The 25,764-nt window shown below is 45.9% G+C and overlaps 1 protein-coding gene across 2 annotated transcripts in view; it reads right to left on the reverse strand.

Annotated features, from left to right (window-relative positions):
- Nucleotides 1-485: 485 nt before the first annotated feature.
- CRIM1 (cysteine rich transmembrane BMP regulator 1) overlaps nucleotides 486-25,764 on the reverse strand; it is a 75,901-nt gene continuing 50,622 nt past the window's right edge. For both annotated transcript variants that reach the window (XM_078858288.1, XM_078858287.1), the window contains exons 10-17: nucleotides 25,089-25,210; nucleotides 23,427-23,645; nucleotides 22,478-22,696; nucleotides 11,167-11,394; nucleotides 8,019-8,210; nucleotides 6,501-6,617; nucleotides 5,004-5,197; nucleotides 486-3,957 (exon numbers count right to left, since the gene is read on the reverse strand). In XM_078858288.1, the coding sequence (XP_078714414.1) occupies nucleotides 3,745-3,957; nucleotides 5,004-5,197; nucleotides 6,501-6,617; nucleotides 8,019-8,210; nucleotides 11,167-11,394; nucleotides 22,478-22,696; nucleotides 23,427-23,645; nucleotides 25,089-25,210 (1,504 nt within the window). In that variant the 3' untranslated portion in view covers nucleotides 486-3,744. The remainder of the gene's footprint in view (nucleotides 3,958-5,003; nucleotides 5,198-6,500; nucleotides 6,618-8,018; nucleotides 8,211-11,166; nucleotides 11,395-22,477; nucleotides 22,697-23,426; nucleotides 23,646-25,088; nucleotides 25,211-25,764) is intronic.

The raw sequence follows: 25,764 nt of genomic DNA on the forward strand, positions 1-25,764 counted from the left end.
CAAGTGCAGTTAAAATTCTTAAAAGCCAGCTCACGAAGTATGCAAAGGTTCTTACGGGTAAAAGTGTCCAAACCAGTAGGAAAACAAAAAGGATGCAAAGATATAAAGACAAAAATAAAGATATGTTCTTTGAACTTTTCCAAATAAAAGATTTTTTTTGTCTACATTATAAATACATTCAACAGTTAAACGAACATGGGAAAACTTTTTTTTTTACAGATGTACACACACACACATTTCTGATCGTATATTTACAAACATAAACGGTAAATAATAATAATAATAGTGCGGCGCTGGGATTATGAAAGCTGAAGTGGATTTTGTTGCGTTCGTTGGAGTGTGGCACCACTCTTCGGCTGCTCACACTTCTCATTTTGGTCGGTTCTACACAGTTTGGCCCTCTCTTGTCACGTGTTCCAGGACTTTCTTCAGACTGTGACAAGCTGACATCAAAAAACAACCCCCCTCCCCCTCCCCCCACAAAAAAAGATTACATACATCAGTGCATTAGTTGTGTGTGTTCGATGAATCCTATGCTGTGATAAGTTTTGGGCAGAGTTAGTTATCTTCTGAATTTTGTATATTATTTACCTTTTGCGGATTTATTTTATGACTATAAATCATCGCCACATCACCTGGCTTCAATAAATATTACCCTAGAGAAATTACATTGTTAAAATAATAAATAATGTATTTCTGTCCTTAAAAATATACGACATTTATGACAGCTTATTTGTAATATTTCAACTCAAATCATGAAACTGTGGCATTAACATTTTTTTTGTGTCAGCTTTTCTCACTCACCACCTACATCTCTTGAGTCCATGGCTGCCAACAAAGTGAAAAATGGAATATGATACATTGTTAAAGTACACATATACAAATCACATTGGCATTTTTCACTCAAGTGATGGAAAAACCCTCACTTGAAAAAAAATACAAATTGTGATGTTGTTTGAATTGCATTTTTTTTTACCGTTTACTAAATCAAAATAACTTAAAATGGGTTTATTTAATTAAAACATTCTAAATATACAAAAATAATAATATTGGCTCATACTCTGCGGTAATTTAAACATGCGGTTGTTTTCTTTGCTTATCTCCCTTGCTGGCTTACATGACTTTTATTATTTTAAATCAAGTGTGTAGACTAGGACATGACAATCACGAACATCCTCTTGGAGTCTGCAATGTTGCAAGTGTCATTTTTATAAATGTCTTTCTGCTCATTCCAGTGATCTCGTTTGCCACACTGTACATGGTTCCTTGCCATTTGTGGTTGTGACAGTGCTCAACCTTGAACCGCTATTTGCACCGATTGCGTTGATTTTTTGCGGTTGTGCTGTCCACCTCTCCGATATGTTTTCTGGCCGTTGCCGTGTTGCGAACAGCACGCAGAATCAACTCTGAAACGCATCGTAGAGTTATGTTTAAAAAATAATAATATTTTGCAATTTATGTTCCAGTGGTTAGGTTTTCAGGGTGCGTGCGCTATCGCGGCGCCTTCAGTCGACGCGTGACCCTCGCTGGCTCGCACTCGATCCGTTAAACTTAAAGCAACAATCCAGTTTTAACTGCTCGTGTCATACACTGTGATTAACAAAGTGCGCTAAAGTGAATGGGCTGAAGGCAGTCCTGTGAAAGTGAAACTAAAATGAATCAGAAGACCATTTTCATTCTTTAATGAGGGGCGGTGTCTGTGGAATAAGCCGGTTTCACAAGAAGGTTAACAAATGTTACCTGCTTTGGGTATAGCATGCTGCAGTAACATCGATAAAAAAAAATTATGAAGGCATCTTAGCATCACTTAACATGGGTTTACGGGAACAGAAATGTAACAACGAAAATATGTTCACGATGCGCAATGTTTTAAAGATGAAATATATTGAACCGGAATCCATCTCTGAAGTCAATAATTTCTGCATGCTGCTATGGGTGTATTCCACGGTTCCAAAAGCCACGGTACTGTATATAATATACAATATATACCGGAGGAATACAAATTTGAAATCGTCATAAATAAATACACTTCATTATTTGCGACAAAACTTGGCAGCGTCATGTTTTTGGAAATTTGCAGAGCGACAGTTGTAATAGATCCTCCATGCGACGATGTGAGACCCAGAGACACAATTATATTCATGTTTGAGACAGCCACACCCCAGTCAGACCAGTGAAAAACCAACACCACCCCCCCCACCAAAAATAAAATCATGGATTTTCTGTCCCTTGAGTGTTGTGCACCTATATCATCAATCAGTTACACGTGTATTAATATAAACCTTAAATTATATCCACGTGGGCCACTTGTGCAAAGTATGAATTTGTAAAAAAAAAAACAAGAAAAATATTGAACTTTTTAGTTCTTTGTGAACGTCGTGTTCTGCAGCCGGCAAACTGCAGGTTTCCGAGATTCCTCCGCACCCATGCCGATCGAGCGCTCCGCTTGGTTATCGACAGTAAATTACTCTCTTTCACACACGATATTTACACACTACTCTTCGTGGAGCTATCACTAGTCAATCATTAGCAACGCGTCTATAGTCCACGAAACAACAACGATATGTCACGACTCACATTGCATTGACACCTCATGGCACTCCATTCATCCTCCCCTCCCGTGTTAGTCCTGAACTTCTCGACGCTACTCAATGGCACTCGAAGTGTGACACTCACTCTGGCACGCCAAGGCTGGGGTGTGAACACGAGTGAGCCCACGCGCTAAGCAAATATCTCCAAACGCGTGCTTCTGTTGATAAACCACGTGTCCTGGGAGTGGTGGTTTCCATGCACGGTACTGCAGTTTCCATAGCCCGCTGTCAAATCAACGCGACGGAAACAACGATATCCTCCAATAGCTTTCCCACCGCCTTCGACAAATTTCAATTGCTCACTCACAACTGCTCAGTGCTCGTGCAAGTGAGCAATGCCGGCCAAGTGATAGCAGAGCAATTGTAATTTTGTAGCAATGGCAAACGTACAATAAGTGCACACCTTTAAATGGAGTGAACATTTTGGGTTTAGACACGTAAAATAAATAAACATTTAGATGTATTTTGAATGATTTTTTTATGTTTTGTCATATGGAGTGGATGGGAGGCATTGAGACAACTGCACCTCCCTCTGCATCTCATTTTCAATGGCTTTGACTCTGAGATCTGTTCCTGCCGTGGAAATACAAGCACACAGAGCACTGTCTGCTAACATGTGTCCGCGTAAAGGATCCCATGCCATTGTTTTAAAGAAACAGGCCACCATGACCCAGACCCATGGTCAAACCGCTAAAGTACAAAGCTTACCCTTTGCTACGTAACGTGTGGGAACTTAACAGAAGTTGTCTTACGGAGAGAACGTTCCCCATGATAGCAATATGATATTGCTGCCACGAGCTCAGGGCCGCCGACAGAGTTGAGTGCTGCCCCAATGCTCATTTGAGCATGAAGTCACTTTAACTTTGATTTACATGTTTTTTTTTCAGTGTAGCTCTATACAATACAATAGTTTGGCATTCTTTGGTGGGAGACCACCACCTTACGTAAGTTCCGACCGGGACAACCCTGACACAGAAGTCTTCGGTAAGATCCCGACTCGCAAAACAGAACTGGACACCCCAGCAAAAACGTGGCGAGAGCGAAGTGAAAGGAGAGGGTTTTGCCGAATGCCCCAAAGCTTCAAGCAGAAGAAAGGCAAAAGGCACACACACAGTCGCTTTTTCGCTCGTGAGACATCGCTCATCCGCGCCACTCAGAGGGCGTCCGTGCACTGGGCCCCGGCCTGCGTGGCGACGCCGCCCCCACCGGCGTGGCCGTTGGGCGTGGAGAAACAGCCGCTGTATCGCGTGTCCTCATCCGCCAGGCGCTTCATCCTGTGGGGGCTGTCCACCTGCACCTTGGTGCCCCGCTCGCAGTCCACGTACACCACCGAGTGCGTCTGCAGCTCGGGGCTGAAGCACGACTCCTTTGAAGGGCAAAAGGAAGGGAAAGGTCAGGGAGTCGGCAAGGTCGGTGCTGCCGTTGCCACCACATCTCGGCCCTTCCTTTTTTCCTGCGTTCCACTAGATCCTGCATCTGTCGTAAAGTCGACGCTCAAACTTTGCAGACCCGGCTAACAGTTATCGACCGTCTGGCTTTTTATCTCTACCTTGATTACCCCCATCTGGGTGCCACTCGAGTGCCTGTGTCAGTAACCTGCCCTCCTCCATCCTGGACACGTGTCACATCTAATGCAAATTCCTCTTCCTGATGGCATCTACATTGAAATGTTCTATTACCAACTTCTAAGTCACTTACTATCTTCTTTTACGCAGTTCTTCGCATCTTCCACATGCATCTGTAATCAAAGCCCAGAAGCTTCTATTCTGTTTAAAGACATAACTAATTTTATGGCTGTTTCCAAGCAGCAATTTTTGTTATTTTTATTTTACCAGGTAAGGCTACTGGGCTATATAGCTGTTTTTCAGAAATGACCTGGCCACAAATGATAGCTCAACCAAGTGGCTTATCATGTAGAAATGTACAGCAGCCAATACTCTAAATGAGTGTTTCTAAACGTGGAGGGAAAAACCGTAGGACCCGGAACGTGAACCGTATTAAATTAAGTTGTATGCTTCATTAGACCTCCTTTGCAGGTACCAAAATATAATAATTGGGTTTTTCCCCTTTTTTCTGGCAACAAAACTGAAACCTTTTTACAAGGATTCATGTCTGCATTAACCACAATACTTGCAGTCAAAATGCAAACAAAAACACACTATGGTGTGGACCAATCAGTTTCAAGGACAATGCATATATTATCATAGTGTGTTTTTATTAGCATTTTGACTGCAAGTATGATGGTTAATGCAGACATGAATCCTTGTAAAAAGGTTTCAGTTTTGTTGCCAGAAAAAAGGGGAAAAACCCTATTATTATAAGTTGTATGCTGTTGGTCCACAGGTTCCCCACGAGTGGGCCTTCACTAACATCGCGGCAGTTCAGGTGCCAATTTGCGCAGCGTACACTTGCCTTGCCGGGTGGCTTGTAGGCCGGGCTGGGGATCCAGCGCTTGTGGCGGTGCTGGTAGAGCAGCGCCGCACCAATGGCCACCACAGCCACAAGGGGCACCAGGGCCAACCAGGCGAGGTCTTGGGAGCGCGAGGCGTGAGACGGGTCGGCTGGGGCCAGCCGCAGATGGGCCCCTGGGATGTGGTTTTCCAGATCTGAGGGAGATCGGTCATTTGCGGTTGAGTATAACAAAGAAAAACTAAAAAATCTGCCAGTGCCAAAAGGATACGTTTCAAATTTTAATATTTAGTATTATGGAGTTTTAAGGACAAAGTTTAATCTTTTTCCAGATTTTCAGACAATTTAGATGATGTAACAATAATCACGTGATTTTTTTTGTGCCAACATAAGTTATGTAACCCAATGCCATGTGACACCACTTCTGGCAGGAAATGGGTGAATGTGATGTTGTGTAAAGTGACATCATTTCCTGTGGCAGCATGTTTTCATATCAATATGAAACAAAACAATTGTATAATCCGTAATATCGTATATCTTGGGCCCTATTTTTCAGATTTTTCAGATTAATCTGAATATCAGGAACATTGCTTGGGTGCAGTAATTTTTCTTTATTTCGTTGAGCATATCTAGGAATGTGTACACTTTAGATTGCTTAACGGAGTTAACAACAGGGTCTTGGGGCAGCAAAAACAGTGAACACAATGAATTTTGTTACATAAACGCACGACCATACAACACGCTCTACAAAACAAACCCTGAACGTTCACTTAAATAACCGGGATGAAATTGCGCATACGGCTTATTCATTCTCTTAAAAACAAATAATTTCTCATGCCACAACTCCACCTTGTCTAAATGCACATGTTAATTGGAGATTTTGAACGAAATTGTTAATTGCACGCAGCTCATTGTATAGCCCAATCCATAAAGGTTTAAATATAAATGTCAATTGCTCACAATCAGTGTTTCCTCATGCTTCGTAAAAAAACGTCAAGATCTCAGTCCTGTTATGCAAAAATGTTTGATATACAATGTTTATACAGCCCTCATGCAGACAGAAATATGTAAACTGTGCATATAACGCAATCATTGAAAACACACAGCTATCTTGTTTAATGCAAAAATTATCTGGGATGTAAAAATCATACATTTTGGTTTGTACACCCGTAGGTATGGGAGATAATGCTCAGTCATCTCTGAGAAATGATGAGGGCCAGCTCATTTGTTTCCCTTATTAAAACAAGGACACGTGACCAAAGAAACTTAGCAGTTGGCTCTTTAAATAGCAGGGGGATTAATGAATAAAAAGCAGGTTATTTGAAATGTCGATAGAATCTTGCCAAGAAAATATCTCAACTCTAATGGTCCCTAAAATTATATCAATACAAAAAAAACACTTTTTTTTGTCTGCAAAGAGCACTTACCGAGTACAAAAATCTTATTAAAAGTTGCCTCTACGGGAAATGTATTGACATTTGGCGGGGGTGGGGGCAATACCGTGGGTTTCCTCAAGGACAGGGGTGGTGGGCAATGTCGCGGCGTTGTCTGGATCGATCTCATTCCACCGATCTGCCTTGTTCACGGGCACCGTCACTGCCGCTACCGTCGGCTCATCTGGACGGCCAAACGAAAAGAAGAGAAAAAAACCCACACGCGCACTCATGGATTCTGTATCGCTGTCCAACGCTCGTTCGGTCTCTAAAGTATTTATTAGCAGCGCACAGAAGATAAAGGGTAGCTGACACGGAAAAAAAACATGTTGGCATATTTGCAAAGTTATTTCGGCACTGGTTTGTGTCTGCCAGTTTTGGGCAATCAATTTGGCCAGTTATCTATAGGCTAGGTTTTTAATAGCAAAACAACTTTATACAAAAGTTTTATTCACGTTTGATCATATTTTTTTACAAAAGTTATCACGCACTCCCTGTACAGACACCAACAGAGGGACAGAGTGAATGGATAAACGCATTCAACTTTAGTTGTAAAGCATTAAAAACACCTACATATTAAGCAGACTGCTTTTTGGGTTTAGTTTGTTATCCTTCCACCGCACCTCTGCTTAGCACAGTAGGCTACGTATGGTGCAAAATAAGTTCTAAATACATAAACACTGCAAATATCTCCGAGGCGAACTTTGCCAAATAAAGTGGACATTTCAGGCCATGACAAATGTGAGCAATTCATCTTTACACGTACACCACACATCGGTTCACCCCTCTCTTGTGGCAACAAAGTACAATAAAACCTTGGATTGCGAGTAACTTGGTCTGCGAGTGTTTTGCAAGACGAGCAAAATGTTTAAATAAATATTAATTTGATAAACGAGCGAGGTCTTGCAATACGAGTAGTACGTGTATACGCTTTGTCTGCCGAGCGTCACGTGATCACAACTGATATATGAGTGCTTTGATATACGAGTGCTTTGGATTACAAACACGTTTCCGGAACGAATTATGCTCGCAATCCAAGGTTTTACTGTACCTTAATCATAGGGCAGAGGCTCTGGGAGAAGTCGGTAGATGGAATAGGGAAGTGTTGGGAGGGCTGGAGGCTAAAGAGAGTGATGGAGAGGGAGAGGGGATATCGATTTAAGAGGTGACGGAAGGTTTGAAGAAGAGTGAAAGGAATGGTTGTTAGAATGGGGAATGAGAAAGACATCGAATTGCATCTCCCACATCGTTCGTAATGCACAAGATAAAATGACCGAGCCTTAAATATTCGTGTTCGATTAACAGAGCCGAGTGCTGATGAGACTCAAAAAGTTAAACTTGTCCAGAGTTCACCTATTTAAACAAATGCTGCTGAAAAATATTTGTCCAGAAGGCAAATTGACTGATGAACTAAAATGCTACTTTCATTTTGCACGGGACAGAGGGACTGCTGTCTGTCTATTTATTTTACTTCATTATTTGCGACCCACAATCCTCCACGACGGTGGATAAACGCATTTCCGGTATCGTCAACCCGCCTTCCTGACGTCTTAAACAAAGCTCCCCATTTGCAATGGTGCAATACCTGGGCAGAGGGGGCAGCACAGGCCCTCCAGGAAGAGGGGCTGGGCACACGTGAGGGTGGGACAGTCGTCCATGGCGCACAGCGTCTGGCTTCCCACGCAGAAGCAGTGGGTGCAACTGTCCAGTGCCCAGCGCTCGCCGTCGCCGTACAAGCGCCCGTCGAATGAGCAGCCCGTGCTGAAAGGTGGCTCGTCTACACATGCCGGACCAGCAACACGACGACGATGACATTGTCAACATCGGACGATAACCACATTGCGTGCTAATACACCGCATCCAAGCGTGGTGCGATTCTATTACGAGCGCGGTGCGATTATAATCCCGCACCTCTGATTATCGGAGTTGGCTACGTACGGTGCGAAAGAAATTCACATACATGCATCTATACGTACAACCGCTACGTTATTTAATTCTACAGCAGTCGTACAAGTGCACCTCTTTTACGGCTCTTTTGTGCCAATTTGACCCCGGGCGGGCTCTCTGAAAAATCGAAGCTCGTACAATCAGCTTAAAGGTCGGCCGTAAAACCCACAAGTGACGCTGGACCCTCACCTCGAGCGCCTGCTGTCAGCATGTGGCACGTTAACGTCACAGTCGGTGCTGTGAGCATCAACCAAGCTTCTAGAGCCACGGAGGCTCACGGCGTTGCGCCCACTCTCGCACGCACGAGCAGATTTGCACTCCAGCAGTGTTGGAACTTCATATGTATTTTATCCCTCAGTTACATTTCAATTTCGCTGAAGGTGCCCTGTTATGAGATGAATGGATCTCCACAGTGATCTCTTATCCAGCACTAGATGGTGCACCCTTTCCATGTCCCACAAGCGTTTTTTGTAGCATGGCAAAACAAGCGTTTTAGTCCTCAGAATTAGAAACTTCTGCAAAAAAAAGTCTTGACTTAAAGCTTTCGTGACTGCAGGAATTCATATTCTAAAAAAAAAACTTTTTTTTTTCTTTGAACCTATCTACGTGACTTTACCGAAAGACCCAAGAATATGAATTCTGAAAATAGGTGAAAACCCAAAATGAAAATACTTTTTTGTTGTGGTGTGCAATAATTAGTGATGAGGTTCAACCCACCAACTTGCAACACTTGAAACCCCAGTTTAATCACAGTTTGCTGGTTGTAAAATAATACTTCTCATCTCAATGGGTCCTGAGCTGGCTTTAAATAAAAGTGTCTGTCCAGTGGTGTGTATTCAGTGCAGGACAACCCAGCAACATCATACCCCACGCTCTACCATGCGGCGCATCATCTAGGCTGGGCTGTTCACGTGAGTATGCGTGGTTGGCATAGGTGACGAGGTTACAACAAATCTTTCAAATGCCTTATTTTCTTGACAAAGAGACATTATCTACAACAATAAGCACGACTGCTCTCCCAATAGAATGGCACGTTGTTAAACCACAGCAATCAATGCGTGCCTCAACAGGTTCCAATCAGTGTGATGTCTTGTTCTTCTTACAATTAACATTATTATGATGCTAATTTACCCATAAAAGTCTCACGATGTTGACATTTCCACAATTCTGCAGCTTGAACGCCAGCATTATACGCAGAGTGCTCTCTACATCGCATGCCTGCACACATTACTGGGGAGGAGGGAAGGAAAAAAGAGGTGTTTGAGAGGGCGGCTTGTGAATCCCGTTGAGTGCCTTCAGAGTGAGCGCTGGAGAGGGACGTGCTCGCGTTTGGAGTGCACACTGAGAATGGCAAGACGCAGGCATGCGATGGCCTCTGCAGTGCCAGGTACAGGTTCCCTGCAGTGCAAGCAGGCACATTTTTTTACACTCGCACTCTGGCAAAGCATTTTTACAATGTTTACTGGTGCCCTTAGCTCCGATGAGTGCTTCGAGCACTGGCGAGTGCATTCTGCCCGCTGAAGGAAATGGAACTCTCCTCCGTTCAGAAAAGCAGCGCCTCAAACAGGCAGCAGTGGGATCGCGTTTACTTAATTAGAAATGCAGTGATGAAAAAAAAACCCGTCTATATTGAAAACTAATTTATTTAGAACTGCTTTTTGTGTTCGATTTGTTGTCCTTCCCCCGCACCTCTGATTAACATGGTTGATTGCGTATGGTGCAAAAGAAGTTCAACATACATACACGCATGCAACCCAAACTATGGACCATATAGTAAACCACCGTAGTCTGCACTCCTTCCAACGGAGGAGAAGGAATAGCAAAACGACACGGACCCTCTCTCGAAGCCCTCTTGTGCCTAGCAGACCTCGACATTGGCATTCAGCTCTTGAACATATTGCTGCCGTGCACAAGAACAGAACATAATTCGAAATGCTTTTGCCCTCCACAACCGTGGCTCAAATCACCTTGGGATATGTTGACATTTTTGGCCACAGTAAATGAATGCCCAATACCTTGTGCGGCAATCTCGTTTCAAATGAGTCAAATCTCCATTCATGTAACACGTGAGAAGAGCCTACTCAGGCTAATGGTTTCTCATGCTCAGGAAAGCCGGGTATAAAATATACAAAAGCAAAAGGAACAAAAACACAGTAAAATGGCAAAACATGTTTGTGCTGTTTAATTTATACGGGACATCAGTTAATTATGGCTGGGGTGGCAAAATGATGAGCCAACTGCACTATGAACCAGGCAACCTGAGTGTGATTAATTATAATTAATCAAACTCAGGTTGTTAGCCATGGTTAATAATTATCAACCATGGCTAACATTAGTGATATCTGAACGGATCCCGGGCCCTCTCCTTCACCAACCCGGACTGATGTTGAAATAAAGTCAAATAACGCCCATATTTGACACAGCGTGGGCTGACAAATGATTTAAAATTATTTTGTATCAAATATTTTTTCTACGGTTGAATGTACGTTCACATTAACTTATGATATAAGCAAGATGAAATCTAGGTGACATAGAAAGCAACGATCGAAATAATAAAAATTACACCTCGAGTGATGTACGAAGCCACACATTCCCTACAGAAGACTTTGATGGGAAGTTTTATATATATTACATCACGGTTGCTGGACACAGGCCCACATCTACTACTGAATGCCCAGCAGCAAACCGGATCGAGCAAAGTTCTACAAAAACGTGTCAAGGTTGCGAGTCGTCAAGATCGTTGTTAAGCCGAGTTGCCGGCAAGGTTGTGACATCGTGCAACTCACCCAGGCAGTAGGGGCAGCACTGCCCCTTGCGCAGCACAGGCCGGGGGCAGGGCAGCGCGGGGCAGCTCTCGTGAAAGCAGGCGATGTGGCCGTTGCGGCACATGCAGCTGGTGCACACGTCCGGCTTCCACGCCTCCCACGGCAGGAACATGTCGCCCTCCTCGGAGCGGCAGTACGCCGTCACACTGTCGTTGCCTGCGGCGCCACCCGGATGGCTCTCTCCATCTTCTGCAAGAGGCAGCAAAGCCGCGCATTGGAACCCATGTACCACGGTCAAGGTTGGCGAGATGTTAACTACCTCACCCGGTACACAGGAGGTCGTAGGTTTGATCCCGACCCTGGCGCCTGTATATTTCGAGTTTGCATTTCTCTCTCCCCATGGTCGCGTGGATTTTTCTCCGGGTACTCCGGGTTTTCCCTCCACATTTAGAAACACGTGTTAAAGTATTTCGCTCCTATACAGTTCCACGTGATAAGCCACTTCGTTGAACTATCATTTGTGGCCAGGTCGCTTGTAAAAAGACCTCTCTATAGCTCAGTGGGCATTACCTGATATGAAAAAAATAGTTTATTCTATATGCACGTAAGTGCAAATAAGCTGCTCATGGGTGTGTAAACGCCATCGGAGATGGGCAGTGGCTATTTACACGTGACTTAAATATTTAATTTCATCACATTTGTATTTAAACCAAATTGCTCCAGAAGTTTGGAGGCTGCATTTTGTCCCTCTCTGTTAAAATGGTCAAGCACAAAGACACACACACACGGCCGTCAGCAAATGCACGCTTGTGCATCGGCGAAAATGCGGTGTAACACTGTGATTACAGTAAACAACAGATTTTTTTTTCATATTTGTATACGTTGTACGTAACAGGTTCACGTGACTCCTGCAGCCACTAGAGGTCACTACATTAACGCTATAATGCAACAAAACATGTATGCATTGGATTGTCGATACCCTTAAGTGTGACAATTCATCGCATGTGAGAGGAGTTCAATGTTATATGACTGGCGATTACAAAAACACATTAGTCTAGAATTGTTTATTTATTTTTATTATATATGTACACATATGAGTGCTGTGATGATGTAAAAAAAATTGTGACACTCGTACGAGTTTTACAAATGTTTTCAACATTCTCTGCTCAATTGCCATTCCTCCATAATATATTGCAGAGAATGCTGGTGACGTGAAAACAAATATTCTCAGTTTCTTTGAGCGTACTTCAAACTGCTGGCATCGGTTTCCACGTGTTGAATGAAGTGCACGCCAACTTTGATAACGTGTACAAGAATTTAACTTTATTAGTCATTTATAGTGAGAAACTGTGTGTCGAAAGACCCCACCCCCCACTATCTTATGAGCAGTTTAACAACCATCAAACGTTCTGCATCAGTAGGCCTCGGCAAGGTGAGGTAAAAGTTAAACGGTAAAAAAAACAAGAGAAACTTTACCCTACCTTTTACCTTACCACAATACAATCGCGCTACCCTACCTTTTACCCTTTAGCAGGTAAGGTAAAAGGTAAAAGGTAAAAAAAGAACGAGCTTACCTTTACCTTACCTTTTACCCTTATCCCATACAAATTTCGCGATTACAGGGTAATTACTAGTTATAGCGCTTTATTCATTTTTCGATTTAAAGCTTTCGTGACTGCAGGGATTCATCTTCTTGGTTCTTTCGGTAAAGTCACGTAGAATGGAAATAATAAAATAATAAAAATAAAACATCATAAAATAATTCTCACGACGTTTCGGCCACAACGCAAGCAGCCGTCCTCAGGTGAAGACCAGGTCTGTCGGGGAGACAGCGTCTGAATGAAACAGCACCATGCTTGGAGCGTATATTTAATCTGGGTTGGAAGGGGGGGAAAGGGCGCCTTGACAAAAGAATTTGCATATCAAGAGGAATTTAGCATATTTATGGGAAATGCAGGTATGTGATTAGTACTACTTATGCCCGTGTATTATGCAGGATTAGCAGCATCAAAGGGAGGGGATATGGGAAATGCAGGTATGTGATTAGTACTACTTATGCCCGTGCATTATGCAGGATTAGCAGCATCAAAAGGAGGGGATATGTGGAATACAGGTATGTGATTAGTACTACTTATGCCCGTGCATTATGCAGGATTAGAAGCGTCAAAGGGAGGGGATATGGGAAATGCAGGTATGTGATTAGTACTACTTATGCCCGTGCATTATGCAGGATTAGCAGCATCAAAAGGAGGGGATAGGGGTAGCATTAATAAAGGGAAGGAGTGTTAATAGTATGTAGCTGCAGTAACTAAAACCACCACGTAAACAACTAAAGTATAAACTACATAGAATCATCAGTATACTAAATATACTCTACAATAAGCTGAGTTACTAACAGTAAGTGATACATTACAATTCTACGTCGTAAAAAATATAATATGCTTCCATCTAAACTTTATTCTCTTACATCACACGAGTCTACACCGTACTATATACTGCCAAAGACAAACCCAACATTAAATTATATACTGTATTGCTATAAACACTATGTATTATTCTACCCACCCTAATGTATATCACACTGCTGTATATGCTACAGTGTTTAATAACAAATAGTATAACATTTATATGCTTAATACAATGTACAAAGTAATATATAGTATCGTAATTGTATAGTGAAGGATATAGAGTGGAGGTTGTCTGGTGCATGGATGTTGAGTGGAGTTTGTCTGGTGCCAGGATGTAGAGTGGAGGTTGTCTGGTGGAAGGATGTTGAGTGGAGTTTGTCTGGTGCCAGGATGTAGAGTGGAGGTTGTCTGGTGCCAGGATGTTGAGTGGAGTTTGTCTGGTGGAAGGATGTTGAGTGGAGTTTGTCTGGTGGAAGGATGTTGAGTGCAGTTTGTCTGGTGCCAGGATGTAGAGTGGAGTTTGTCTGGTGGAAGGATGTTGAGTGGAGTTTATCTGGTGGAAGGATGTTGAGTGGAGTTTGTCTGGTGGAAGGATGTTGAGTGGAGTTTGTCTGGTGCCAGGATGTAGAGTGGAGTTTGTCTGGTGCCAGGATGTAGAGTGGAGTTTGTCTGGTGGAAGGATGTTGAGTGGAGTTTGTCTGGTGCAAGGATGTAGAGTGGAGGTTGTCTGGTGCCAGGATGTTGAGTGGAGTTTGTCTGGTGCCAGGATGTAGTATGGAGTTTGTCTGGTGCCAGGATGTAGAGTGGAGTTTGTCTGGTGCCAGGATGTAGTGTGGAGTTTGTCTGGTGCCAGGATGTAGAGTGGAGTTTGTCTGGTGCCAGGATGTAGTGTGGAGTTTGTCTGGTGCCAGGATGTTGAGTGGAGTTTGTCTGGTGCCAGGATGTAGAGTGGAGGTTGTCTGGTGCCAGGATGTAGAATGGAGTTTGTCTGGTGCCAGGATGTAGAGTGGAGTTTGTCTGGTGCCAGGATGTAGTGTGGAGTGTGTCTGGTGCCAGGATGTTGAGTGGAGTTTGTCTGGTGCCAGGATGTTGAGTGGAGTTTGTCTGGTGCCAGGATGTTGAGTGGAGTTTGTCTGGTGCCAGGATGTAGAGTGGAGTTTGTCTGGTGCCAGGATGTAGAGTGGAGTTTGTCTGGTGCCAGGATGTAGAGTGGAGTTTGTCTGGTGCCAGGATGTACAGTGGAGTTTGTCTGGTGCCAGGATGTTGAGTGGAGTTTGTCTGGTGCCAGGATGTAGAGTGGAGTTTGTCTGGTGCCAGGATGTAGAGTGGAGTTTGTCTGCTGCCAGGATGTAGAGTGGAGTTTGTCTGGTGCCAGGATGTAGAGTGGAGTTTGTCTGGTGCCAGGATGTTGAGTGGAGTTTGTCTGGTGCCAGGATGTTGAGTGGAGTTTGTCTGGTGCCAGGATGTAGTGTGGCGTTTGTCTGGTGCCAGGATGTAGAGTGGAGTTTGTCTGGTGCCAGGATGTAGAGTGGAGTTTGTCTGGTGCCAGGATGTAGAGTGGAGTGTGTCTAGTGCCAGGATGTAGAGTGGAGTGTGTCTAGTGCCAGGATGTACAGTGGAGTTTGTCTGGTGCCAGGATGTAGAGTGGAGTTTGTCTGTTACCAGGATGTAGTGTGGAGTTTGTCTGGTGCCAGGATGTAGAGTGGAGTTTGTCTGGTGCCAGGATGTAGAGTGGAGTTTGTCTGGTGCCAGGATGTAGAGTGGAGTTTGTCTGGTGCCAGGATGTAGAGTGGAGTGTGTCTGGTGCCAGGATGTAGAGTGGAGTTTGTCTGGTGCCAGGATGTAGAGTGGAGTTTGTCTGGTGCCAGGATGTAGAGTGGAGTTTGTCTGGTGCCAGGATGTAGAGTGGAGTGTGTCTGGTGCCAGGATGTAGAGTGGAGTTTGTCTGGTGCCAGGATGTAGAGTGGAGTTTGTCTGGTGCCAGGATGTAGAGTGGAGTTTGTCTGGTGCCAGGATGTAGAATGGAGTTTGTCTGGTGCCAGGATGTAGAGTGGAGTTTGTCTAGTGTCAGGATGTAAAGTGGAGTTTGTCTGGTGCCAGGATGTAGAGTGGAGTTTGTCTGGTGCCAGGATGTAAAGTGGAGTTTGTCTGGTGCCAGGATGTAGAGTGGAGTATGTCTGGTGCCAGGATGTAGAGTGGAGTTTGTCTGGTGCCAGGATGTAGAGTGGAGTTTGTCTGGTGCCAGGATGTAGAGTGGAGTTTGTCTGGTGCCAGGATGTACAGTGGAGTTTGTCTGGTGCCAGGATGTTGAGTGGAGTTTGTCTGGTGCCAGGATGTAGAGTGGAGTTTGTCTGGTGCCAGGATGTAGAGTGGAGTTTGTCTGGTGCCAGGATGTAGAGTGGAGTTTGTCTGGTGCCAGGATGTAGAGTGGAGTTTGTCTGGTGCCAGGATGTTGAGTGGAGTTTGTCTGGTGCCAGGATGTAGAGTGGAGTTTGTCTGGTGCCAGGATGTAGAGTGGAGTTTGTCTGGTGCCAGGATGTAGAGTGGAGTTTGTCTGGTGCCAGGATGTAGAGTGGAGTTTGTCTGGTGCCAGGATGTAGAGTGGAGTTTGTCTGGTGCCAGGATGTAGAGTGGAGTTTGTCTGGTGCCAGGATGTAGAGTGGAGTTTGTCTGGTGCCAGGATGTTGAGTGGAGTTTGTGTGGTTTATAGCAATACAGTATATAATTTAACGTTGGGTTTGTCTATGGCAGTATATAGTACGGTGTAGACTCGTGTGATATAAGAGAATAAAGTTTAGATGGAAGCATATTATATTTTTTACGACGTAGAATTGTAATGTATTACTTACTGTTAGTAACTCAGCTTATTGTAGAGTATATTTAGTATACTGATGATACTATGTAGTTTATACTTTAGTTGTTTACGTGGTGGTTTTAGTTACTGCAGCTACATACTATTAACACTCCTTCCCTTTATTAATGCTACTCCTATCCCCTCCTTTTGATGCTGCTAATCCTGCATAATGCACGGGCATAAGTAGTACTAATCACATACTGTACCTGCATTTCCCATATCCCCTCCCTTTGATGCTGCTAATCCTGCATAATGCACGGGCATAAGTAGTACTAATCACATACCTGCATTTCCTATATCCCCTCCCTTTGATGCTGCTAATCCTGCATAATGCACGGGCATAAGTAGTACTAATCACATACCTGCATTTCCCATATCCCCTCCCTTTGATGCTGCTAATCCTGCATAATACACGGGCATAAGTAGTACTAATCACATACCTGCATTTCCCATAAATATGCTAAATTCCTCTTGATATGCAAATTCTTTTGTCAAGGCGCCCTTTCCCCCCCCCTTCCAACCCAGATTAAATATACGCTCCAAGCATGGTGCTGTTTCATTCAGACGCTGTCTCCCCGACAGACCTGGTCTTCACCTGAGGACGGCTGCTTGCGTTGTGGCCGAAACGTCGTGAGAATTATTTAATGATGTTTTATTTTTATTATTTTATTATTTCCATTCTACGTGACTTTACCGAAAGAACCAAGAAGACGCTTTATTCATATAGAATACTCTCAAATCGGGCGTTTAGGCTGTCGACGACACCGTCCTCCATAACCTCGTCCCAGTCGTCTTGGTCGATGGCGATCTCATCAACAACCTTGGACGGACGACAGGCAATAAGATCCTGCGCCGCTCCAGCCCAGTTAGACGGAACCGTCAGGCAGCCAACCGTGATCCATGAGCGCAAGCACATGGACTTTATGAAGAGCGTCGTTGACAGCGACTGGCGAACGCATGTGAACTCCCGCCCGGCTCCGCTATTCGCACGTTCACAGGGAGTTGACGTGGCCGGCGCTCCCAAGTAGTCGCAGGCCATCTTGTAGTGGGCGGGGAGCAGCTCTTTGCGGAGAAACCACCACTGCATTATGTCAATGAAGGCGCTGGCGGTGTGACGCCCATGCTCAGAAAACGATCGACTTCATCGCCGTCGTCTATGGAGTTTCCGACGTTGCTGAACAGGGTGCTGAACAGCGACCGCTCCTCCATATGGGCAGCAACTGCCGTCGGCGAGATCGTGAGCACGTCTAAGTAGCGATGCTGCAGGACAGAGCGGATTGTGGCCTTCAGTGTAGCCAGCTCGTCTTGGTCTGTCGTTTTCGGCAGCTGTGGATTCAAGTAGGATGCCACAATGGCAGGTTCCTGAACCAGTAGGTGGCGGTACCGCACCAGTTCGGCCTTCATCGCCGTCGCAGTCAAGGGCTCATCGATCGCTCTAAGGGCGGCTTCACCGTGATCGCAATGACGGACGAGGTGCTCCATCGTCACCGGCACGAGATCCAATGTCGAATTGTGGTCCGCCGACAACGAGGCCATGACCTGGCGCGGCATTCACAAAAAATGCTGTCACGCCCTCGATGTTTGCCCACTGCAGTTCAGATAAAGCACCGACACCGATTACATCCTGGAAGCGCGCCATGATAATGTCCAATGGGACACGCTTCTTGATGGCGTCGTCGCCCATGTCAAACGTCGAATGCCACCTGGTCGGCGAGTCCTGGTGCGTCGGCTCCTCGCTGGCGAGCTTGGCGATCTCAGCCTCGCGGCGGTACGACTGCCGGACGACCTTGCTGCACCTGATATTGACGAGCGCCTTGCGCAGTTCGGCATTTGTTGACTTGATCAGTTTTAGAACTTGGACGACACCGATCTGGACGGAATGATCCACACATCGAATATGGTGGCAAGCCCGCAACTGCTCATATCCGGCGTCCACATTGACCAGGGCGAACAACGTCTTGACAGCACTGTTCGCATCAGAGCCATTGTGGCTGGTGACAGCGAGCAGCTTGGTCGAGATATTGTGCCCGAGGCTTTGGAGGTGCTCAAACAGAGCGGCCCCAATGCGCTTGCCGACACCCCTTCCGGACTGCACATCGAGGATTGTCAGCAGCATGGATTTTGACGCACCAGATTTGCTGTCGATCCAGTGCACCGTGACCATCCAAAATCCCTTCAGGTTGCGGTTCGACCACCCGTCGATGGTGAGCGAGATGGCGACGTCCAGGTTGGAGAAGATCGCCCCGACGATGGGCAGCATAATGGCGTGATGCTCGACAATCCTGCGAATGATGGTGCTGGTCGATGGGCCCTCGTATCCCTGTGTCAATGTGTTGACCAAGGTCTTGAACTTGTCGCTGCCGGCGGCTCGCAAAGAGATTGCACCTTGGATAACAAAATCCACCACCGTGTTCTCAAACTTTACCAGGAGGCGATCCGGGATTGCTGGCCGGCTCAGCGTTTGCTGTTTTAGGCGGCTCGCCGACGCCGACGTCCCGACCTCGCTGCCTGGGGCGAGCACGTTGTGTTTCTTGAGTTGGGCTTTCCACCCCGACGCGTTCGTGTGGGTGCAAAACCACTTGCGGCAGTGCACGCACTGCCGCTTCCCTTGCTGTGCATGCGGATCACCCTCCATCCAATCGTGTGTGTGCTCCCACGGGAACGCATACCGCTGCCTCTTTCGATTGCTGTTCGCAGAAACCCCAAAAAAGCCGTTGCTGGCATCCTCGTCCTCTAGTACCTCGACCTCAAGAACGTGGACCGTCTCCATGTGCTCCGCCATCACTTTAAAATGGAGGCCACGGACTGCGTCACTGCGCACGGAACTTTTAGCAGTAAACAAGGTACTGTATTTACGGGGTAATTATTCGCCCTACCCTTACCCTACCAGGTAATTCTTCTGAGCTACCTTTACCCTACTCTTTACCTTACCCCTTGGCATGTCGAAACCTTTACCCTTTACCTTTACCCTTTTACCCGGTAATAAAGGTAATTTACCTTACCTTGCTGAGGCCTATGCATCAGAAGCAATTTTTTAAGTTATCCAGACCATATTGGAGCATTGCCCCTCTCCTGTTTACAGCCTTCATAACCAGTGGTAAAAATTCCACATTTCTATTGTGGGGGGGGGGGGGGGGAGACAGTCTATCCTTAGGACAACGAACTGCTGACTATTAAAAAAGTGGTAGTTATTTTATCCACCCCAGAGGCAAGAAGGGCTGCGTCAACCACCGATGGAGGATTTTAACTCACCGCTCCTTTATATTGCGAGCCGAGCGCTCTAAACCGCTGCGCCACCCGGACAGAATTTCTGACACCCGCATATAGAGTTACTGTTAAAGGAAGCAAGGTAACGACAGGAGATGTGAGGCTTGCCTGCTCCATGTAAAATTAGTGACAAGGCACGGCACGTGGACAGTCGCTCTCTCCCACTGTTGCTAGCCGAGCTCCGATTAAAAATGTCCAGTTATTTCCCCAATCGTTACGACAATATTTATGGGCACAGGGCAATCTAATCTTATTGCTTTATTTTGAGAAGTCACGCAGTCATGACATTTTATTTCTAACCTGCGGACACGGATTAAAAACGCTTGGCAGCCAGATAAACGTAGGGCACACGGCAACTCTAAACTTACGTAGACATGCGCCTCGCAATTTCTGTGGCTACAGCTGTCATGGCCTTGCTCCATTGAGTAGGGAACTATATCAGGAGGTATCACCGGGCCTCGAGTCTCACCCACGGCAACTTCTCCTGTCTTATCTATCCAAAGGGCTTCTGTATAAACGTGTAGAGGTGTAGTGGGTGACATCACGTCACGCGCACCCTTGGAGAAAGTGGCGTCGCGGGACGTGACGTCAGGCGGGCCGTGGGGGACAGTGACGTCATGCCCCCAGGGGGGTATTTAAAGGGGGAGCCGGGATGTAACCGGGGTTCGTCGGGGGTAGGAGTGGGGACTCGGGTAGTTGGTCCTCACACGAGGCTAGGGGAGGCTACTCCGCCCGACCGGCCGAGGTTGGGGGTAGTCCCGGAACGGGGCAGGGTGGAGAGCCGGGTTAGCCGGGGTGTAGGGATCCCAGTACCCTGTCTCCTGGGGAGTTATTGGCTAGGGGGGTTTTGGTTCAGCACAAGCCCTTAACAACCTGGCGTAAGCCCTTAAATAAACGTGGCGTGAGCCCCTAACAGCAACCTACCTCGGAGTCGTGAATTGCGCTACAACAAACGTAATTGAGAAATGAACTGATCTGTCATTTATATGTGAAGTGGCCAGGATAGGACATTCTTCAGTGTTATGCACCATATGTATAGGTTTTCTCTGGGCACTCCACTTACCTCCCAAATGCCGAACAACTAATTTCATAGTACTGAGGTTTTCCTAGGTAAATAACGGTCCCTATTATTATTATTACAATATAGTCGTACATATGTATGTATGTTGATCTTCTTTGGCACTGTATATCCTCAACCACGCTAATTGGAGGTGCAGGGGAAGGACAACAAACTTAATGCAAAAACCAGTTCTACAGAAGTGAGCTTTCAATCTAGATTTAAAAGAACATAGCTCCAAGTGGCTTCCTAATATCGGAAGGAAGAGCATTCCAGATGGCTGCAGTGACTGTCTTTGTTCGATAGTGAGCAAAAAGCCGCTGCGAGCATAACCGGAGTTTGCGTAATAGTGTATCCCCCTTGACGAGATCAGCAAGGTATTGTGGTTCATTTGTGGCAAGCACTTTGTGTGTAATGAGTGTAACCTTAAAATGTATTACTTCGGCAACCGGAAGCCAATACAGCTCAGCGAGCAATGGACAGACATGGTCGGATCTTGCATTACCGACATGAGCCAAAGAATTTTGTACACACTGCAGCTCGGTAATGTTTCTTGCCAGATGTCCCGTAGAGAAGTGAGTTGCAACAATCGAGCTGCAGTACCATGAGAAACATATTCTGCCGACAGTAGAAATACCATGTTCTGCTGGGTTACTGAGCCTGGAGTTGTAAGCCGCTCAATGAATTGTAATCCTGATAATGTAAAAGTGCTGTCCTTGGGGCTTGGTGTGCCATTGTTCACACAACCCGTCCAGATTGTACAATTAGCCAAATGCGTTCGGCCGTGTAATGACGGCATGTTGGGACCACTCGCATAAATCCCACATACTCGGCCACGCTCTCCCCGTAGGCCCGTTGCATGAAAGATTCAATGAGGAAAAACACAGGAAAGCACTTACATAAAAGGGCACAACTTTATAGTTCAACACATTTTAGTTATTTAGATATGACTACGAACAGTTATCAATCAGTGCATAATGAAACACACAAGCAAGTGCTGTTGCTTGTTTTCAATGTAATAAAATACATTGATCATTTTAGTGCCAGATATGCATGTTGCCTAAATGGCCAGATGCATTGTATTTATGATTTTCCCCAGTGTTGGTGATAGAGACATTGCCACGATTTTTCATAAAAAATCTGAGAGAAAGGAACATTTTTCAGTAACGCTTGATTTGTGCTCTCTATTTAATTCACTGCTTCGATGCATGGGCTCAGGTAGAGCTGGAACACAAACGACAAAACCCCACATATCTGTTCCACTCAGTGTTGTGAGATAATCAGGGGTTTCCTGGAAATGCATGAAAATCCACATTCCCCTTCACCGCCCCCCCCCCCTTTCTTTTAGATAACCTAACTTGGTATTTTGTGGGTTATTAAGATGTTTTTTCTCCCAAAAAAACACTTCAATGTTCAAGTGCCCCATATACATTTAATCAGCAATTCATAGACAATGTTGCAAACAAGATAGTTCTGTACAGAAAATATTTTATGGATGTGTAAGAAGGACGAGTAGGCGACAGACTGTACATGGTGATGGAACGATAAGTAGAAGAAGGCTCAAGAGGATGTGTGGCAGACCTCGCATCAGAGCAACATCAAAGAGTGGACAGAGAAAGAGCGGAGAGAGATCGGAGAAGTAGCGCATGGAGCGGGCAAAAGAAGATGTGCCCCAACGATCGCGAAGACCAAGGGGTCGATGAAGAATAAGTGAGGCCGAGCGATTGATAACGAGCATCATCCCACCTGGACAGTGAGGGCAGCAGGAGTCGGGGGTTCGCACGGGGCTGGCGCAGAGCAGCGGAGGGCACACCTCGCTGTCGCACAGCACGCGCCCGCCGTGGCACGCGCACTGCGTGCAAGCGTCCATGGGCCACGTCTCGCCCTCCACGTAGGACTGCCCGCCCGGCGAGTGGCACACGGCCGCCTCCTCGCTGGGATCCGCCTCATCCTCGTCACTGCCGTCTGACCGCAACGCACGCCGACAGCGGGACGTGAGCCGCGTGCTACCACGTGACGTTGGCCGGCTGCTGGGGGGCATCGCTCTTGTACAGCAATGGCGTGCGGTTGACCAAATAAGGCACCGTATGCTCTGTGTTGTACGTGAGATGCTCCGGAAAGTCAGACGCATAGACGAATGTGTCCCCGGCGCCCGTGCGTTGTACCGGATTTGTGTACGTACCTCAATAAAAACTTTCTATATAAAAATACATATTTATTGTTTACCGACGTCAAATTGGGGTGGATACGCAAGGTGTTTTGTCTGTTTTTACTGTTCTCAAATAATTTGGTTTATTTTCTGACATGTCCACGGTCACATGGGCACTGACCTCGGACGAGTGAGCAGCAGCTGATTCTTCAACCAATATACCGTGTAAAATCCACCCACAGATAATCGAGAGTTGTCTGCACATTGTCAGGGTTGTCCAGGATGGATGTGTGCTCACTCGGCAATTTGATGAACGTGCCACATTTCCGCTGCATGTCAAGCCAAGTCTATCTGTTTGACAAGATGGCAACTCAAAGAGGCCAGCCTGAGTCCCATTCGCAAGAGTGACTGGGATACTGCCTGGGCGAGACTTTGCTCTTTAGCGATCCGTGTGACTACAGCAATGGAATCGCGGCACGTTGTCGTACGTTCAACACACATACACATACATACATGCCGTGGCAGCAACACGCGGTCAGCACGTACCGTGACACGACGGGCAGCAGCGTCCGGGCTTGAGCGTGGGGTTGGTGCAAACGGGCGCTGGGCACGCGATGAGGGAACACATCTCCCGCCCGGAGTGGCAGTAGCACTCCCGGCAGCCGTCGTGCCAGGCCTCTCCATCAGATCGACGGCGCCCGTCCATTAGTAGACACGAGCCAGGGCGCAGTGGGGGCAGCGTGGGGCTGGGCAGCACTGGGCTGTCTGGAAACCACACACCACACAGCAGTGGTTAGCGTGGGGATGTGTGAGTTGGTGTGTGTACCGGTTAAAAAAAACAGTACGACATACCGCCAAAAGAAAAAATGTAGTGTAAATTAAATGCACTCGAATGTAGTATATAATGTTACGTAGGGTACGTTGTATATCAGAATCTTTATTTAGACGGGAGGAATCCGATGAGCTATAAAGCTCTTTTTCCATAATCAACTGGACCAGAATACTGTTGTGTCGTATACAAAGTCTACATTGAATTCAATAGAACACTATCACGTGGTGTATTCTTCTGATACACCTACAACCCTATTAAAACCACCTTACGAGCCATGCACTGTGGTGAGTTGGGTGCGGGAGGCGAGGTCCTGAGGGAGGCACGTGGCAGATTGACCACGTGGCCTCTGAACTAAGCACCCTGAACGCGCTCGATCTTGTCGGATCTTGGGAGCCTGAGAGTAGCATGTGTGTTGTAGGGGTTGGGCTGTGGAGTGGCCAAGATGTGGCACTCATACAATGGCATTGGCCAAACATCCCAATGCAGAATAGACGTTATGTCTCCGAGACCAAAGAATACTTGTACCTGTGCCTAACTTTGTTCTGGCATCTGTTGCTCCCACATGTTTGCACTGTTGTTTGTTCGATTCACATGCGTTTTGTCACTGTTAGACTAGAATATAAAGCTTACTTGCACATGTTGTCATACAATTCTTGCACTGTTTTGTTCTTTAATGTGCGTGTGTTTCGTTTATGGGCATCAAATATTTCGTTTGTTAGTTGTTCAACATGCCTTAAGGACCCTGCATTGGTTCTCTGCAATATTGATGTTTTTGTCTTTAAATTTGTGTAGCTGCTGTGCTCATGCACTACGAATCTCCCTTGTAAAATAGCCGGGCAAACTGGCTAAACGGGATAATCCGCAACAAATAAAATAAACTCAATCTCAAACAGTGAGAGTTTCCTAGATAAATAATAATTATTATTACTATGCTGGGAAAAACATGGGCCACCTTTCAACCCAAACCAGGGTATTCTGGCAGATGTGGAGCTAAGAAAAAGAGCAAAAGAATTTGAAAATAGATGCCGAGTTTACTGCAGAATATTTTTCTGGTAAGAAACACCGCTCGTACCTTTTAAACCTGAGATACTGTCGACGAGCGGGAATTTGCTGTGCGTGCGATAGATTTTATTCCAATAGAACTGGTTTTCAGCGTAATACTTTTTTTCCCCATACAACCAGTTTCAAAGCACCAAAATTGATTGACAACGCACTTCAAAAAAAAAAACCCGGCTACCGAGGTTCCACTAAAGATGTTCCAAAAACCACTTCATGCGATGCCACTGCGATTTGAAGAAAAAATAAATAAAATAATGTTACTTATTTTCACGTGTGCGCGCTCAGCAGTTCTTGGCATTCCCCGCGTGCGATCGCACCTTTGCACTTGCAGACCTGGCAGCCCTTGCTGTTGTGCTGGAAGCCAAAGAGGCATTGCTTGGTACACGCGGAGGGAGGGCACTTCATGCAGCGGCAGGCCTCGCAGCCCTGCTTGTTGGTCCTGGCAAAGAGCACAGCCGTAAACCTTGGCGGTGACAGCACTGCGGCGGCCGCCACCACCGCCACCTGCTCCCTTAAGATACCGCAGCGCCGCCGGGCGATAGCTCCGGATTTCTTATTGCTCGTGCGTTTTGTTCATCCTGATAACCGTCGGGGCAGACAATGGGTAAGGCGTTTCCTACTTTGCATATTTTGTTTCGGTTCCTATGCACCGCAACACACACGTTGAATTGTGTGCGGATTTTTTTTATTTATTGATGCTTATGCTTTGTGCAATTGATATGCCGATGATATACTAGTTACACGTTTGTGTTCACGGTGCGAACAAAACTATACAAACCAGTCGGAGCTAAATTAAAAACAATGCAGGCGAGACGGTATAAACGAGAAAAAAGAGCATCGCCACAAGTTGAAGCATTACGCGCTAACAGTGATGTCCACGCATCCGCAGAGAGTTTATCGTTCAAAAACGCCGAAACCCACATCACGCACAATATACCGATCACTCAGTAAATATCCTACACGTGTCTATGTGGAACGTGGTTTCATAATATC

This window comes from Lampetra fluviatilis, chromosome 7, assembly GCF_964198595.1.
Source record: "Lampetra fluviatilis chromosome 7, kcLamFluv1.1, whole genome shotgun sequence".
Lineage (NCBI taxonomy): Eukaryota > Metazoa > Chordata > Hyperoartia > Petromyzontiformes > Petromyzontidae > Lampetra > Lampetra fluviatilis.